Source organism: Lottia gigantea, assembly GCF_000327385.1.
Source record: "Lottia gigantea unplaced genomic scaffold LOTGIsca_92, whole genome shotgun sequence".
NCBI lineage: Eukaryota > Metazoa > Mollusca > Gastropoda > Lottiidae > Lottia > Lottia gigantea.
In genome coordinates, this window is record NW_008711014.1 from 662,241 (window position 1) to 680,126 (window position 17,886).

General features: G+C 33.4%; 1 protein-coding gene across 1 annotated transcript; it reads right to left on the reverse strand.

Moving 5' to 3' along the window:
* Nucleotides 1-178: 178 nt before the first annotated feature.
* On the reverse strand, nucleotides 179-544 carry LOTGIDRAFT_134597 (hypothetical protein; the record flags this gene model as incomplete). The annotated part of the gene is made up of 1 exon (XM_009068665.1): nucleotides 179-544. A coding segment is annotated over one exon (366 nt), but the record flags the coding sequence as incomplete, so codon positions are not given.
* Nucleotides 545-17,886: the final 17,342 nt, after the last annotated feature.

The following is a 17,886-nucleotide window of genomic DNA, read 5'->3' on the forward strand; positions in this document are numbered from 1 at the left end:
TTGTAACAGGAACGACAACTCCGTTTTCTTGGTTCTGACTTTTCTTCTTCTTACTTGATTTATTGCTCGAATCTTCTGTATTGATACACAGTTGTTTGATTGTTCTGACTGGAGAAGATATTGGAGATGGCGTTGAAGCCAATGTCCGTCTGATTCGTCCCACTATTGTATTATCTACCGGTTTTGTAACGCGCACAGATTTGGGCATTCCATTTTCCTGAAACGTGGTCTCCAAATGAGTTACGTATCCGTCGGGTCCTCTGAGTAACAATACGACCGGCGCATCTATTGGCACGGCTTTTAAAATTTCCACACAACTGTCGTAGCTCATATCAGTCAAATCTATATCATTGATGCGTAAAATTACATCACCAACTTGAACCAATCCGCTTTCTTCAGCGATACCACCTGACACTAAATCGGCGACCACGACTAATGGTTTGTTAGTCCGCTGTTTCACCAGGAATCCAAGTCCGCCCTTTTCTTGCTTCACTAGTTTCACACGTATGGTGTTAGCGGTATTATTTTCAACGTGGGCAGGCATTGTCACGACTTGATATGCGCCTAATAAAACTGTATATAATTTATTCCGAACCAGCACAATCTAATCATATATAGTATAGAGAGTCAATTTCACATCACAATAAGCTTAATGAACATCACCTAATTCATAAAAAATGTCTTTGAAATGGCAAGAATACATCAGTAACGTGTTTAATATTATCGATATGAGTTATTTGGCCATTTACCTTCATCAGCTGCGGGCTATCTGAAAAATAAAAAGAAATATAGGCTAGTAGTATATTTCATGGAAAATGATCAGTTATTTCTGTAAGTTTCAATTGACAAATAAACAATATAAACAAATTACAGGTACAGTCCTCTAAACTTAACATAGAAAGATTTAAGTAATAATTTTCATCTTATTGAAAAATCATTTTCTAATTAGTTTTATTAACCACATTTCAGTTTTCAAAGATCAGTAATATTACGGGATCGGGGTAAGAGGTGGTAGAATCGACAATAAACAGACCTTCCAAATTCCTATACCCTTGCTACAGAAAATGCTAGTGCCCTGATAAATACTGGTAATTCCGCCCACTACAGATCAAATATATGCTTGACCCGTATTACATTACATTCTTACAGTAAATACTTGACTAGAAAAGGCACTTTGATGGTGCACGTGTTTGGTGTAAATTATTCATGGGTATAATTAATTTGGCTATCAGTAGAAAACGTTATTTGATTACAATTAGGAGTAAGGTTATATCAGACCTCACTCCCTCCTTTCTAAAGAGGTCGTATATTACTACGCTGAATAATTCTTCACAAGATGGAGGATTAAAAAAGATTCTCTTTACACCCGGATCGCTGGCAAATCGCTTCATCAAGACTTAATGGTTAATCAATTCCAACATAATTTCATCCAATCACCTCTTTTTGTGGAGAGATTTGATTAATTTCTGCGGGACTGTTATGAGCAGCTGGTGGAACCCATAAAACTTGAGTGCGGGACTTTAACCAGGTCAAGGGTCATCGATCCATGAGCAATAATACGAAGAGTCAATATACTTCAAATAAGAACTTTGTTGTTTATAACTTGATCGTGTGTATCACTTGAAACAATTCCAGTTTCACCAAAACACTTGCACGTATTTTATTTTTTTAATTTGAATTTATTTTTATTGAAATGTATATCTCAAGAGGGTTTAAAAATAGTGTTAAAATTGCACTAAAAATGTAAGGAATTGCATAAAATGTGATCGCAAACCTAAATTCAAATGTCATGAAAACATACCAGGGAAATTTGCCTCGTGCAAACTGGATTTGTTGTCAAATAAATTACTATTATTATTATTGCGTAATCGATTTGTCACGACTTGTTTTCGAAATTTTTTTTTTTTTTTCACTGATTTGCACTGCTCTGTTTTCTGGGGGTTTTTTTCGAATTCTTCTTGCGCCCAGCTAAAACTATACGTGCCGCATATATACTCTTGTAGTTTTCCAAGAAAATGTTGCAAAACGCTCTTTTTCCAAACAGAAATGACTTAACGGTTCTAATTTCGGTCACCAATGTACTTTAATGTTCAAGTGAAGATGGATAAAAAGGCGATTGAGAAAATTCCAATACTGGGAATAAAAGGAAACGAAAGTTATAATTTATTCAAATACATATAGATTTAATAACAGGTATGATATACATGTATTTAATTTGAGGTATGTTTTAAGTCTGATTCAATCAATACCGAACCTTTTGAAATTTTACGAAGTAAACGGGCAGTTTGGACACTGTATAAGTTAATGGGCGACTGAGTTGTAATGTAATGATGAAATAACGTTCTTTAGGTTTCAAAACCGACAGTCTTATGACATTCTACAAAATGTATTTCGATTCGGTTTGGCTTTAGATGAACGAATCTTGCCATGAAATTTAATTCCTGTTTTGCTTATTTGTATAAAAAGGTTTCTGAGGGTGATTCTATTCAGCTTTTCATTTGTTTATCGCTCGGTTCCCCTTATTTCAAATGAGGTTTAATCATATGTAAAGTTGGTGTTATCCTGAAACAAAATAGCTAATTTTGGTTCTATTGATTCGGTGGACATTACCAGTATTTAGATATTCTAAGAATGCCTTACAATTGATATATTTTAAATTCCCTTCAATATAAAAGCTGAAACAATACAATCGTATGTATCTCCTATATCCTGAAAAGTTGCATAGAATGACATAGGTGTCGGCCATTTTTTTTCAAAATTTCACTACTTAATATAATGTTTGCAATCTGCTGTAAGAAATTTATATTAATTTCAATGACTCAGCCGACTGTGTAAATTTAATGAATAACATCTGAAGCAAACTTGATGTTAGATTAAAAGATTTGAATTTAACGATGACAAGACCTATTGAAATATGTGCAAGTGACAACAGGTGTTCTGAATGAGAAAGAATTTTTCGTTTATGCCACCGGTACAAAATAAATAGCCTCAAATTGAATAAAGATCCTATTTTTGGCCTTATTGGAGTTAATAGATTGAAAAAAATACCTCGTGAACACTCTTTTCAACCGAGAAAGTCTAAAGATTTAAACTGTCAATTTCAGGTGTCTTTTAAACTTAAACGATTGCCTCATCTCAATAAATACAGGTTTGGTCAAAGACGTTAAATTTTAAGGTTTTTGTCACGAATTATCAAAATATTTAACCGTAAATTTTAAAAAGTCGAATTCAAAATTTGGTTACCAAAGGTTTAGGTAACACGATCCGGTTGAAATACACACCATCATACTAATCTTAACCCCGAAATAAATAAATGTGCTATTCAGTAATTAACTATTTAATTTTATATAGAACATACTTGAATGTATTCAGCTAAATGTTCAGTAAAGATATGCAATTAATATATGGTGCAAAATATATACTATATTCCATGCATGATTGATGCTCGATTGTTGATTCAAAATCAGTAAAGTACACCTTCTCTTTAAGACAAGACCCTTCAACTTAAGTTTCCAGAAAACTATGCAAAAAGGCTAAATATAAGTTTTAAGTAGTGAGCACCATGTTTTATTATATAATTACTTGCATGCCGGTTTTCTACTAGTTGAAAAAAACTCCGATTTTTATTCATTCAGTAATTAGCCACAAATGTAGATCTTATGCAAATGTTGCTGCAACTATTACAGTTTCTAAAGATTGGGCGACACAAATCATATTATTTTTGTAAATAAAGAAAAAAAAGGCAGTAAATTCGAACTCACTACAACAAAACTGAAATAATAATTTTATTTGAGTAACATTTGTTACATTTGAGTCGTCGTTTGTCTTGAAAACGAGTCGTCTGAAGGTTGTCGACGAGATGACTGAACAGTTATAATATTGCCCTTAGCAGGGCTCCAGCATTAGTTGTGAACCACTTAAATTATATTGTATGTTTACGGTATTACGGTATTATATTAAGGTATGTTTACGGTATTACGGTATTATATTACGGTATGTTTACGGTTACATTTTGTCTGGGGTGGGACCAGAGGACTTGATTCAACCAGTTCTTATGGTGGTTGAGCCACTATAGATAAAAAAAAAAGAAAAATATGTTTTTCTTATGCAATATATTAATTAGCATCTGCTTTCCGTTTTGTTTTTCACGATCAGTAGCCCAAACGGGAAAGAAAATAAGACCCAATGACGGGTGGCTCAAGATTGGAATTATCCCTTATGGAAATGTGCTTAAAACGGAGAGACAATATCATTGATATATGGTTATAAACATAAATTACCAATAATTAGAATAGTAATAATTACTATGAATTTTTTCATTTCGTTATTTCGTTCAATTTATCCAGATTTTAGAGTTTTAATTTCATGTTCACTGGTTCAATGGTACGCTGTGTTTAATCTCATAAAGTTATTTCTTTAACATTTCCTTATTTAATTGATTTATTTATCAGATACCCGAAAGCTTTAATGCCTTACTCAAAATTGTAGGCTAAAAAGCGTTGAAAGTTAACAGGCTAGAAGTCTCAAAAGGTTCAAAAGGTTCAAAAGCCATGGGATAGGGTTTCGTTGCCACAATCGGAGCTGTTCACAGTCCTAGTTGTAATTAAAATTAATGTTCAGGCTAGTCTAATAACCCCTAGGAAAATGATTTTATCACTCCAATATTTCATGACCTAGTGATTTAACTTGATCAGACACACCTGTACACCGGTCAACAGGAAACGACGATACTTATCAAACTCGAATCGAATTCTTTATTTTCAATCTTCTATGAAATTCATGAAAGTCTTTATATCGGTTTTTAACTATAGCTAACATTCTCTCAATCGGCTTATAAAGATTGTTGCTTTATATTTTGCATATATTCTGAATTGTGATTGTACTTAACACATTGTGAAGCATATTTATATAAACTATATATATTTCGGTACAGAATTTCATTTGTTTAACATCGTGACTTTCGGCAACAGGTTGGGGCGCAGCAGACCACGACCGACTTAAAGAGTGGGTATGTGACAAAAAATCTTCCATTTTTCACATATTTTCTTCACAAAGTAGAAGATACTGACATGTACATATCATACAACCTAGGTGGAGGGTAGGTTTTAAAAAAATAACAGTCTTAAGTTAACGATCAATACTTAGAAGTTAATGGTTAACCAGATATTTATTCATCATTAAGGGGACATAATTCTTAATATTATGTCAAACCTGCCTTGTGTGATGATGTCGGCTAAGCTTAAGGTTCACAAATGACGTCTGCGACAATCTTGTCCGCTTTTTTGCACAAATTTGTGAAGACTATAGAGAACTTGAACTGATCTGAAAGTTTAAACTAAACTAGTCCAACCGTTAATTTTTAAACGCCAAAATTACGTAAAATTTTTAAGTTCGTTTTGCATTTTGGAAGCTGTTTAAAACTACTGTACGAATTTGAGTAAAATAAATGCCTAATTGTTGAGAAATATGTCACCTTGTATTATAAATATTTTATAAAATAATATTTAATGTCTCTTTCTTCTTAAAGATTCAGCGACATTTAGAATGTTACTGCTCTGGTGCCCCTCGGCATGTGGTCCGTTACATTCTCCTCATTTCAGGTCATTTTACTACCATTTTAATATTAAAATCAAAATTTATGAATGAATCCAAAACATCACGAGGGCATTAACCTTCAATCTTGAATGCCTGACTGTACATGTATCTAATCTCAAGTCGGAACGAGAGAAAGGGGAACGGATAAGCTGTTCTGTGGAATGAATGATTGATGATCTCTATGGTTCACTAGGGAACTATTGTCCTATATCTAATCACGGATTTCGTACTAACACAATTTCTTTAACAATCATTAGAAGAATTGCATAAAAATTCGATCTTCTTCGACCGGTAAAGTGTTGTATAAGACGTATTACAAGCTAGATATTCACATGAAATTCTATACTCAATAAGGAACGTGGGTGATTTACTTACAAATAAAGTTTCAATTATTCTGTATTACAATTGATTAATTTATAGGCATAGGTTGTCGGTCAAATGCAGACTACATTGTAATCATACAAAGCTATCACTGTATCATGCACAGTTACCAGAAGTTTTGAGCATCCATGTAACATGTGGGAACAAACTAATTTTCAAATTGGGCAGCCTACACTGTAAATCACATCACAAAGTTGTCACTGTATCAAGCACAGTTCCTTGTAGCTTTTAGCATCCATGGAGCAAACAATTTTTCTGATAGCAAAATAAAGTATAAGAAGGCAGGCAAATACTTCCGATAGCTCCCATGGAATGGCATAAGTGTGTCGTATAACCTTTTCCAAATAAAATATCTCTAGATATTGGGTTCGAGGTTAAGCATTTTGCGAATTGTTTCATGGAAAACGGAAGCTGAATGCAAGACTGTTTAATAAACTCGTGGCTAAGTCAGTTGTCAACGGAGATGAGCTATTTAATAAACTCGTGGCTAAGTCAGTTGTCAACGGAGATGAGCTGAACGCAAGACTGCCTAATAAACTCGTGGCTAAGTCAGTTGTCAACGGAGATGAGCTGAACGCAAGACTGCCTAATAAACTCGTGGCTAAGTCAGTTGTCAACGGAGATGAGCTGAACGCAAGACTGCCTAATAAACTCGTGGCTAAGTCAGTTGTCAACGGAGATGAGCTGAACGCAAGACTGCCTAATAAACTCGTGGCTAAGTCAGTTGTCAACGGAGATGAGCTGAACGCAAGACTGCCTAATAAACTCGTGGCTAAAACGTAAGTCAGTTGTCAATGAAGATGTTGATCTAAGTTTATAAATATAAACAATTGACGTATTTACAACTGTGGCTAATTTTAGTCTGCACTGTATCTATTTCACCGTTTCATCGCCTCCTACTCGTTGGTTTATGTCAATAACTTCATCTCAGTCAATGAAAAGTGGAAAAAGACATTTAGAGTCATTTCATCTTTCATTTTTAAGAGAAGTAAACATAAAAAAATTCAATTGCTAATTTTCGTCGTACAAGATTATTGTGAGTTGAAAGTTAAAAATTTCAAATGTGTGTGATAGTAGCTTCGCAATTAATTTTGTGTGTAACATCACCCCATTTTAAAAAGAACGAAACAACCAATTCTTTACAAGGATCCCATACTTAAGATCACGAGGATCATTTCGGCTAGTTGGTCTTTGGCCAGACCTCTTGCATTGATCTTTCCCGTATTATCCATATCCCTTATATAATGAGAAAAGATGATCTTTCACATGCCAACTGAGATTAGAGGCCATGACCATCATTATAATCCAAGTAATCATAAAGTTAAAAATTACACAGTATTTTCATCAATCAATAGTATCAGTCAAAAAAAATCATTCTACTGTCCTTGCAAAATTGCCCTCATTACACACCGCGAAGCAATGTTCACTTCTGTACTGGCTTTATGGAGTAGACACGTCGTTTTCATTTTATTTTGAACTATGACCATCTTGGGATATATAACTTATAAATGTAGACATTATTAAAATATAACCAGGATTATTAACGCTAGTCAAATTTGCTGGATTTCATCATTTATAAAAGGAAATGTAATCGATATTATGCTAATCTGTTTTAAAATAGATGCTTAAAATAGCCGTAAATGCAATTTTAAAGATTTCGGTTTATAGATCGCCATATGTTTCAGGTTCACTATCAGGTTTTCATCTGGCAAGCTGTTTTGGTGAATTACTGTTTGGTTTACTAAAAACCATGTTCTTTGTAGTATGGATTAAGATATTATCATCAACCCCATCGCAAAGTTTCAAAGTTTCTGGTCTGGTTTGGCTTCATCATCAAATGCTCTTCTTCGCCAAAGAGTCCAGCATTCAACGAGGTAAACTTTGTGCATGTTCCATGTGTAAAATGCTACCATAATTTGATTTTTTCTATAGCACAATGCCACACAAAAAGACGTAACTGAGAAACAGATGTTTAAAGGACTGCAAAGCACATTACACGAAAAGAAATTTGTGACTCCGTAGAGACAGAACGTTTTCGAAAAATATAAAGTAAATTCAAACTTAAGGCAAGTGTCTCAAGGAGTGACGAATGGGGAATAAAACTCAATTTGGCTTATTTTGATTTTGTAGACATAGAGGGTGCTACAGTCAATAAATATCAGAATAATGAACTAATTTAGGGTCTACGATAAAATTGGAATCCCAATAATACATACACCTCCTAATGTAATGTTTCCCAAATAAAATCTTGGTCGATAGCAAAATATCCAATTTTTATAGCTAATGCGATCATAATGTTTTGTTAATGGGCACGACTGTTTGATGAATTGTTCGTATGTTCAATTTAAATTGCTATGTATTATATTTGAAAAACATAGTTGACGTCTGAAGGTTCGATTGCAACAGGTGACAAAAAAATAACCATAATTAATGAATATCGCAACAATCTACAATTTATTGGTTTTAGTTTTTTTTAGAATTTTTATATAATAAACTTTCAATTCTTGTATATTTTAAACTTTCAATTCTTGTATATTTTAAACTTTCAATTCTTGTATATTTTAAACTTTCAATTCTTGTATATTTTAAACTTTCAATTCTTGTATATTTTAATATGAAAATATAGAATTATTTCAAACTTTTTTTTTCGCTAACCCTGAACAGTAGAGGCGGTGATCATTTGAGCGAATTAAGTGTTTGCTTGCTTACACAATTGGTCTGTGTAGCCTAGTTGAAGATAGGTCTATAGATAGTCCTTGCAACGTCTTCAACTCGCTCACTGCTGAACCGTCACATACAAATTATCTCGACAACTAGATTTGGAAATGGAGGTTAACATTACAAAACTGGCCTTGTAAGCTAGTATTGAGTTGTAAAAGATGCTGGTTTGCGGATGTTAGTCGCATGTTAGCAAAGTCCTGGCTTGATTACTGAATGTTATGTTGAATCCCTTGGTCGTTTTCATTCATTGTGTACGTAATCACAATGACCTAACTTCCGATTTGACGATTTTAGTTTATTTTACTATTGTTTAAGCCTATATATGTTAAATATTCCAAAAAAGGTTTACATTCTATTCACCGCTTCACATTGGGCTTACCGCTATGCAGTATGAGAATGGAGGTTATTTTGCCAGGAGAGTACCATGTTAATGATTTGTCTTCCGGTACACGAAATATTGATAACGTTGAAAAATACATAACCATCTAGAGCAAACCGTAATGGGCAAAGTAAGTCATTCACGAAAAGTAAGTACATTTACGTTAAAACAATGAAAAAAAGGTTAACACACCTTGTCTATCTTGACATTGATCCTTAGGCTACAAATTACATATTCAAAATCACACCGGAAATGGTCTATATAAGTATATCTTAAAGGAAGGAATTACTTTAAACTAGATTCTTTTGGGTTTATCTTTCAATCGGTACGAATATTAATAACCTATTCTCTTGTTACAATTATAGATACCCCAGGCGATTACTATCGGCCAAATATGGACATTCATTATGCGTGTGGGTGGTGACCTTCCAGTCCACAGTAGCTGGTGTTTTTGAAGAATCCCTTCTCTGAGTTATTGTCAACTAACTTCAATGATGATAACTGTGTTTACCGCAATAACTAAATTAAAAATAAAAGATTTTCTACATTTTATGAGATCAGGATTATGTCTTTCTTTCCAGAACATAACAGACAACTAAGGAACAATCCTTGCTAGACATTTAGGTTGCTATTTTATATTCCTCATGACGATGTGAGAACCACATTGAATCGTTGAAGTAATAAATATTCTAGAAGTATATAACCCTATAATTGTCGTATTTATCTATAACTTGTGCTTCTAATATGCCATTGAAGGATTATTTACGCCAACAGTTATATGGATATAAACTTCTATTTGTTATTTAAACACATCGTTTTATCACCTGAGAACGTTACCTGTATGTGTAATGAAACGTTGTATTTAATTATTTAATAGAAGTTGATATCTATAAGTATAAAACTGTTGTGTCTTCACTAAGGAAGAGTTTCTCACATTTTCGAAGATCTTCAATATACGAATAATAGTTTAAATATTTAATTCAATTGAATGATATTATGCGTTTACCTTTATGACTAAAATAAAAAGAAAGTTAACCAAGTTTTTATGAGATCTGGAATGTATCTATATAACCAGAATATTAAATACAATATATATGAAAGTAGAAGTTTAAAGCTATATATATGGAGATACATCAACCCCATAGATTCTTATATTCATCCTTGAAACATAATGAGGCATTCGACTTCTGGAAAATAGAAATCATTTTAAGGCAAATACATCGTTAGCCTCCATAAAACATTTTTACCGAAACGAAGCTACCACCAACTACCACATCTACCTACTCTATGGCAACGGGCGTTGAAAACTAACTTTGTCAAAAAGTCTGAAATGAAACAACAAATGAACTCTACAAAACCTTTGCCGAGACTGTAGCCTACTCCCATAACGCAGAATCAAACTGCATTCTCCTAGAGAGTTCTTTTGTTTGAAAACATGAATCTGACAGCAACTTTGAAACATCATTTTTGTTTTATTTTAACTTTGTCAACGTTCAGAATAGAAGAACACAAATATTTTTTTTTCACTTCATTTAGTCAAACGACAGAAAAGTAGTATGTAAAACTTGTTTATTTCAAATGACTTTTGTCAATGTTAAAAAAGCAGGGTGTTATATTTACTTCATTAATTCTTACTTTTATAAAAACTTACTATAGAGTACTGCTTACTTTCGTCAAAGTTCAAAATAATGGGAAGTTAGATTAATTTCTTTCATTTTTATTTGTCAACGTACAGAAAAGTAGGACATCAAAATCATTTTTTTACTTTAATTTTTGTCAAAGTACAGGAATATAAAACGTAAAGTAATTCTCTCCATTTTCTTTGAAAACGTTCAGAATAAAAACACGTAAAGTTAATCCTTACATTTTTCTTTTGTCAACATACAAAAAAGCAAGCCGTTGACTCGTTTAATTTTGAGAACCATCAGAAAAGTAGAACGTGAACCAGTTTTACTCTGAACTCTTGTTAACTAGAACAGAAACACCACAAAAAAGAAATAAAAAGATAAGCAATCCTTACCTTAAAGTAAAATTGTCCTGAGTAAAATGATTACGATCAATGAAGCAATGAAATTTATTATTTTAGTCCGAGGCGAAATCAGATATCATCAATACCTTCCAAACAAACTGGTCAATTGGCCTATATCAAATATTTCCTATATTCTTTTAATATCTTCTCACAAAATAATAATCTAATTTTGTATAACTTTAAATATATTCCATATAATAAACAGTTCACATGATTAAATCGTCTCAGTAACTTTATAGAGTTGACAAAAAACACTAAACGTTACCAAAATCAGTTGTCCTATTCTAGCACTACATCTAAACAACTAACCACTTTGGGTGCGAAGACATTCTAGACAGATTCTGCAGCGTGAAACAACCAACGGAAAGACGGGAGAAGCAAAATTGTCCGCCTCTTTTCTTTCATTTAATTAGCTATAAGCGGATCAATAAATAACGAACTAGATCTACAATAGGCCGACCAGAAGTTTTATAACTATTCCTCTTTCTTTACACAACAATTAATAACCGAATCAGAAATTAAACACCCACTAAACTTCTTGATTAAATACGATATGTCATAGTTATATTTCATTTTATAGTTCCTTATAATTTTCACCTAATACGTCATTTCCGTTTTACAATATTTTAGATTGAGTTTATAATTCATATTAAACTTAAACGAAACATTTTAATCACCTAATAAAATTATGTACAGATATTTCGTCAAAAACCTTTAGACGTTGGATTGGACAATAAACTGAGATCCTGCCACAATTCCCTAATCTCACACTGCATGGTGTTGTTCATCTTCATTGGCACAATTACGTGCAACATTAGGCCATATAACGTTATATTTTAACTAATACGTTCACATTTTTATATATTTAGATGAATTATGTGTAGTTTTACAAGTTACTGAATAAAACTCATACATTTAAATCAGATGTTGTAATGAAATTACAATTGAGAAATAAAATCATAATTTGAGTATTTCCGCTAATTCTAACAGTTAATTTATTATTATTACTGATTATACATGATGGCTCATCAAAGTATTATAAACAGCTTATCAATATAAGAGTGTGTTTATAAATTTACACATATCATTTATTTTGGGATAAAAAACACACCCTAAAATAGTGGCGTAACGGATACAAAAAATGCGTGATATTCTAGACTAAAATATCAAGTATAGCCTGATTTCTCCCAGTTCAAGTTTGATTTGAATTTAATCTTTAGACGGAAACTGCAACTTATCATAAGTAGAAATAGGTTTGTTTTTGAATATCAAATATTTATGTTATTTACATGTACAATCAACTTGTACTTTATATTTTCTATTTCTGTTGACGTTAAAGTTGGGTTCCCATCTATCAATATATTCATTCACATCCTTTTTCTAGTTTCGATAAAGTTTGGTTCTGGATTCACAAAATATAATCAACAAAAAATGTTAAAATATTCGACCAACTCAGAGTTATAAGGTGTTGCTTTCGATACAATACGATAAAAAATATGTTCACAATCTCCTTAAGTGTAAAATCCTTTCAAATTCGACTTGCGTTGTGACATAATATGTGAGTGGATCCTGGTTTTTGAACGATGCAGTATTTTTGAAATGTGAGAATGCGATAACCTAGCTTTAAAGTGGAAAACAAATTATTCATTTAAGATTGATCAATCCCAAAACACTCGATCAAGTAATAAATAAAAAAGTTTGCACTGCTCTACATGTATTAAATCCACTGTGAAATGTGCTGTAAAAGGTCAGAGTAAATCAGGGGAAAAACTGGTATATTTCTATTACTTTAGACTAAATTTGAATCATTTTCACCTTTTCCCCTTCATGGTTATATAAAAACCGGAGTGTTACATCTAAATCGGATTGGCTCAAGGGCATTGTCAAGGGAGGTAATCTGCTGTGGAAGTCAAGATAACCGGTATAGGTAGTTGCACGTTTTTCAAGTCTTTTCTCTTAAACACTTCAAAATTTGATGTCTGGGGATTATGTGTCCGGATGAAAACTGTGTCTTCATAAATGAAATCAACAAATCCATAAAATGTTGCCCCATGGTTAATGATTTATTACATAAATTTTAACACGAGTCTCAGTAATTTCATATTTGTTAACGCAGAATTGCTGTAACCTGTCTTTAAGATTAGAAATCGAATTAGTAACTTAAGATTGTTCAATCCCAAAATACTTGATCGATTAATAAATTAAAATGTTTGCACTGCTCTACGTGTATTAAATCATCATCTGTTGAGGAAGTCAAGATAACTGGTACTGGTAATTAATTCATGACCAGGGTTTCATTCCAATTAGACAAAACTGGTCAAGGAAGTTTGATTTAATTCCATATCAGATAACAGAGTGCCTGGACATGATATATATATTTCATTCCTACGCTCTTGGAATATGCATGGCACCGTGCATCTTCTCCCAGACGTTGATTATTTTACGAGCGTCTGATGCCAGCCTATATTTGTCTCAAAGACAGTTACTGCGGTAATTACAAAATTAGTTACTTAATCATGTACTAATTACCACGTTGATAAGAGTTAGACAGACAAACCTCAACTCTGAAACCACACAAGTCGTGGCCACCCGAGATTACCGAAATGTCGATATGCATATTAACCTTTTAAATTTCATAGAATTGACAGAAATTTGTAGAGAACAAAACGTTCTTGATTTTTAATGTTTCGTGGTAGTTTGATGAAATGGTAGATGTCGACCTCTTTTTTAAAGAAAGTGCCCAGTAAAATAGAACCTTATCAGGTGCAGAAAAGCAGTAAAACTTCATTTCATTATATGTCTTTAAATAGAGCTTGAATTAGAAACATTCACTAGTGCAACTGCTCTGCGTTCAGTTTTATAAAGAATATTTTCATAAATGTTGTCTTGCTTTCCGTATAGTTAACAAGGTTGATATTACATGATCATATACACATGTATAAAAGAAATGAGAAAAGACTCGATTGACCATGTCCCTTCTGGGTTGACGAAAGTGTACCAACATATATTGTTAGGATCAACGGCATAAGAAATGTAAGGGTTGAGGCCCTTACTTCTAGCCCCTAAAAAGGTTGATGTCGCGCTGCTTGTTGGTTTTTTTTTGTTTTTTTTGCAAGTTGCAAAACTTAAAGGTTAACGTAACACGTATATGAGACCATTACTTTATTTAAAAAAAAGGCAATTGTATCTAGAAATAGATGTTTGTAGCAATATTTCGGTAAAAACAAACACAAAATTATAAAAAAATAATTCAAACTGTTGAGATCACAAACGAATTCTCAGGTGCACCGGAAGTTCTTTGTCTGGCTAGCGACTCCCACCCCAACATGCACATAAGTGGGTGGGTGCTTTTAAATGTTAACCTTTATATTCTCTCGGTTTCGTCAACTGAGTTCGACTAAGTTTCAATGTACTTTTCTTGTGATGGGAACAATGGGTCACACAAAAAATGACGTGTTCCATGATTTGATCTTAAACTTAGTTCCTATGTCTTTCATTTAATGAAGGGTCAAGCTAAAATTGAAAATAAAAGTAGAAATTAAATGATTCTGTATATTATGACGGGAAATATGGTCACAAATAGGTCACACATACAGATTATGCATATGGTCTTTAAGTTTATTCTTATCTATATCAGTCACTGAAATCTCAAGCTAAGAATTTGAAAATAAAATAATTCTGTATCCTGATATTTAAATTGCTTTTTTAGTTCCGTCTTTTGATTAATTGAAATCACTGAAAGAAATGACACCATATTAGTTATATCGTTTTGAATATGTTATACTAGCTGGTTACAGGAGACAACTCTGACGGAAATACATTGAGTAATCGGAGCTTACGACAAACAATTAGTAAGGTACAATTAACGAACAAATAGTAAATATTCAGTAGCAAGTAGATGTTCACGAATATCATTTATTTAACTGGGTAGCCTGGGCGCAGTCGCCTTGCCTGATCCTACTCTGCGACAAAACAGGGCAACCTTTAAATGCGTTCAAAGAAAAAGTAATATGATCTAATATGTTCATACTGTTCTACAAATATGCTGATTCCACGGGCAGTGTTTCTGTAAGTCGGGTGGTTTGGACTTTCGTTCCTTTTCACAAAACTTATCAAGAGTTGTATGTCCTAACGCTCTGCTCCTAGCTAAGTTAATCAGGACAGGCAAAGGGAAAAGTTATATGGATAACGGAATTAGCCCAATCGTTTCCAATCATCAACTGTCAAGAGATATTGGTAACAAAATCCGATCTATGTCGATATTAAAGCCCAACTCAAATTGTACAATGTCATTATAATATCATCGTATGCGTCCAGGAATGATCGTTTTATATTCCAGATTTTAACCTATATGAACTGAAGACTAATCTATTTCTATCACTTTGAGAAGTCAAACTCTTTTATTGTATGTCGACCCCGTGGTATACACGCTATAGAAAAGGCTTAACAACACTGCTAATATGTACAAAATTACACAAAATAAACAATTAATAATTAGTATGATGTTAGATGATTAATAACTGAATATAAAGAAACCCGATACCTTTTCTATTTTCTATTTGCTGTCGTTTTACTCATTTAAAAAGTTAAATGTTAGCATAAAAATATAATAGAAATATATAAAGAAAAGGTTTCATGAGCATTGGAGTAAAAGATATTGCAGTTGCCCGCCCGCAAGACCAATGTTGGTGTGTATATATTTTACTTACTTACTTACACTGCAAAATATTTTTACTAGAATAATCAGGTCTTTATTAGAAGAGGATACGTTTCGGCCTTCATTTCTGCCCCATATTAGACTAATGAGAACTGTAAGATTCGCAAAATGTCATTCTAATACCAGTCATGACATAACTGTACCAAAGGAACAGTGCCATTTCATTACTTGAGGTCATGGGTGTAACTGTGTAAGTGCTCAATAAGGTTATTGGTGGTATGCATACCACGTTTCATCAAAATGCCTACAATATTGTCGGCAATATACTTCCACGTGGAGAGATAGGGAGTACGGACGTTCTTGGTCTCATTTGTATTCAGTGCCCAGTCTCTTAATGTTTATATGCTAAGCCAGGTACATAAACATCACGACCAATTGATCTATCGTTGACCTCTTGGTGTGGTCTTTAAAACAAACATAATATATAAAAATAGAACAAGACCTTCGTGACAATTCTAGAATAATGTGATGCAGGTTCAAGAACAGATGTCAACTGATATTCAGTTTTCCAGATTTGACACCTCGATTTTACGACACCTATTCACCAATTGTAAGGCAAGCAAAATACAATTAACCAAGGGTGTCTGCGAGAACTTGTTCGGTTTCGCCATTGGTACCTGAAGTGGCTTTTGATTAGCGACTAGAATAACAGAATGAGCAAGTCTTGGGTGGAGTATGAGTACTTCGTGGTTTTACATTCTAGTACAGTGATGTGTGGAAGGGGTCAAACCTAGACGAGGTTCATGCAATTCATTTCTCTAATTCTGGCAGCGATGCAGATTACAGGGGCTGTCTAGGTCAAGAGTGTATGATAAAACGGAGACCAATTTCCTCGTTGTACACTTTATGGCGTTAGTCTGCATTAACCTAATAACACATTTCATGTCATTCCATATCATTTGGCAGATCCATTTTGTTTCTGGGTTAATGGCGAGGACTGTCGTTTCGGTTCCGTATTTGCATTGAGGAAAGACATGATTTTTAAGATAAAAAGTTGTTCTTTTAAACGGTGGAGTTAATCACTTGAGTAAAAATTCGTGATTTTTACCAAAGAACCACAGATTTTTTTTATACAAACCACAAAATTGACCAATATTCGTCTTTTGATGCATTTATTACTAACGACAAAATTGGCATGAAATAGCTTCCGGTATTGCAACGCATTACTTCCGGTGTGCGATAAATCTTTCGAGTGATTGGTTAAAGTGAGTATTAAAGCTGTTGAAGGTAATAATATAATAAATTGTGTATGCTACAAGCTAATTCCATTCACTAGATCTTCCTTCTATATTCCACACGGTCAATAAATCAGAAAGGAGGCGAAATTCGGTGGCTATTGAAAGTGAACACGTAACTCTGTTAGAGAAAATGTGCCACCAAGTTCCGATAACATCATTAAGGATAATGAAATGATTCGGCTAATTGTCAAGAGTGGAGGCGAAATCATCACTTTATTGCTGAGATTGTGAGAGAATAGGTGAATCTTTTCACTTATGTTTAGGTAGAATCCGTAATGTAAGGACATTAAAAATGGCAGAATGGACATATTTGTAACCTTGTATTAAATTGAACTTATTATATGTATATCAAATATGGAAATAATATACACCCTAAAGAGGTGGGGATCTCTTGCGCGATTTTGTACAGCTTGAAACTGAATCACTCTCGTGGATTCCAGATTATAATTATGGCCCCTAATAGACAAAGGTGCAGGGCACTTTTTCCCTTTGTATAGTTTGAAACTGATGCACACTTTTGGACCATAGGGTGAGAGTTATATATGAATCCTGTAAGGCAAGCAAAATGAAATTAGCCAAGTCCGCCATTGTCTCTCAACTAGCCTTGGACCATAAATATATCTGATCAGGATGTCTGCAAGTACTTCGTAAACTTATTCGCCAATGGTACCCGACCAGGTTTTTTCATAAGCGAATTTTTGTTTTTTTTATCGGGGCGCCGGTTTCAACCATACTGTAGTTGTTAATTAGTAGAGACACTGAATAAAACTTAATTTCGCCCTTCCCAATTTGGCTTCATCTGGTAAATGTGTCAAATTATGGCATT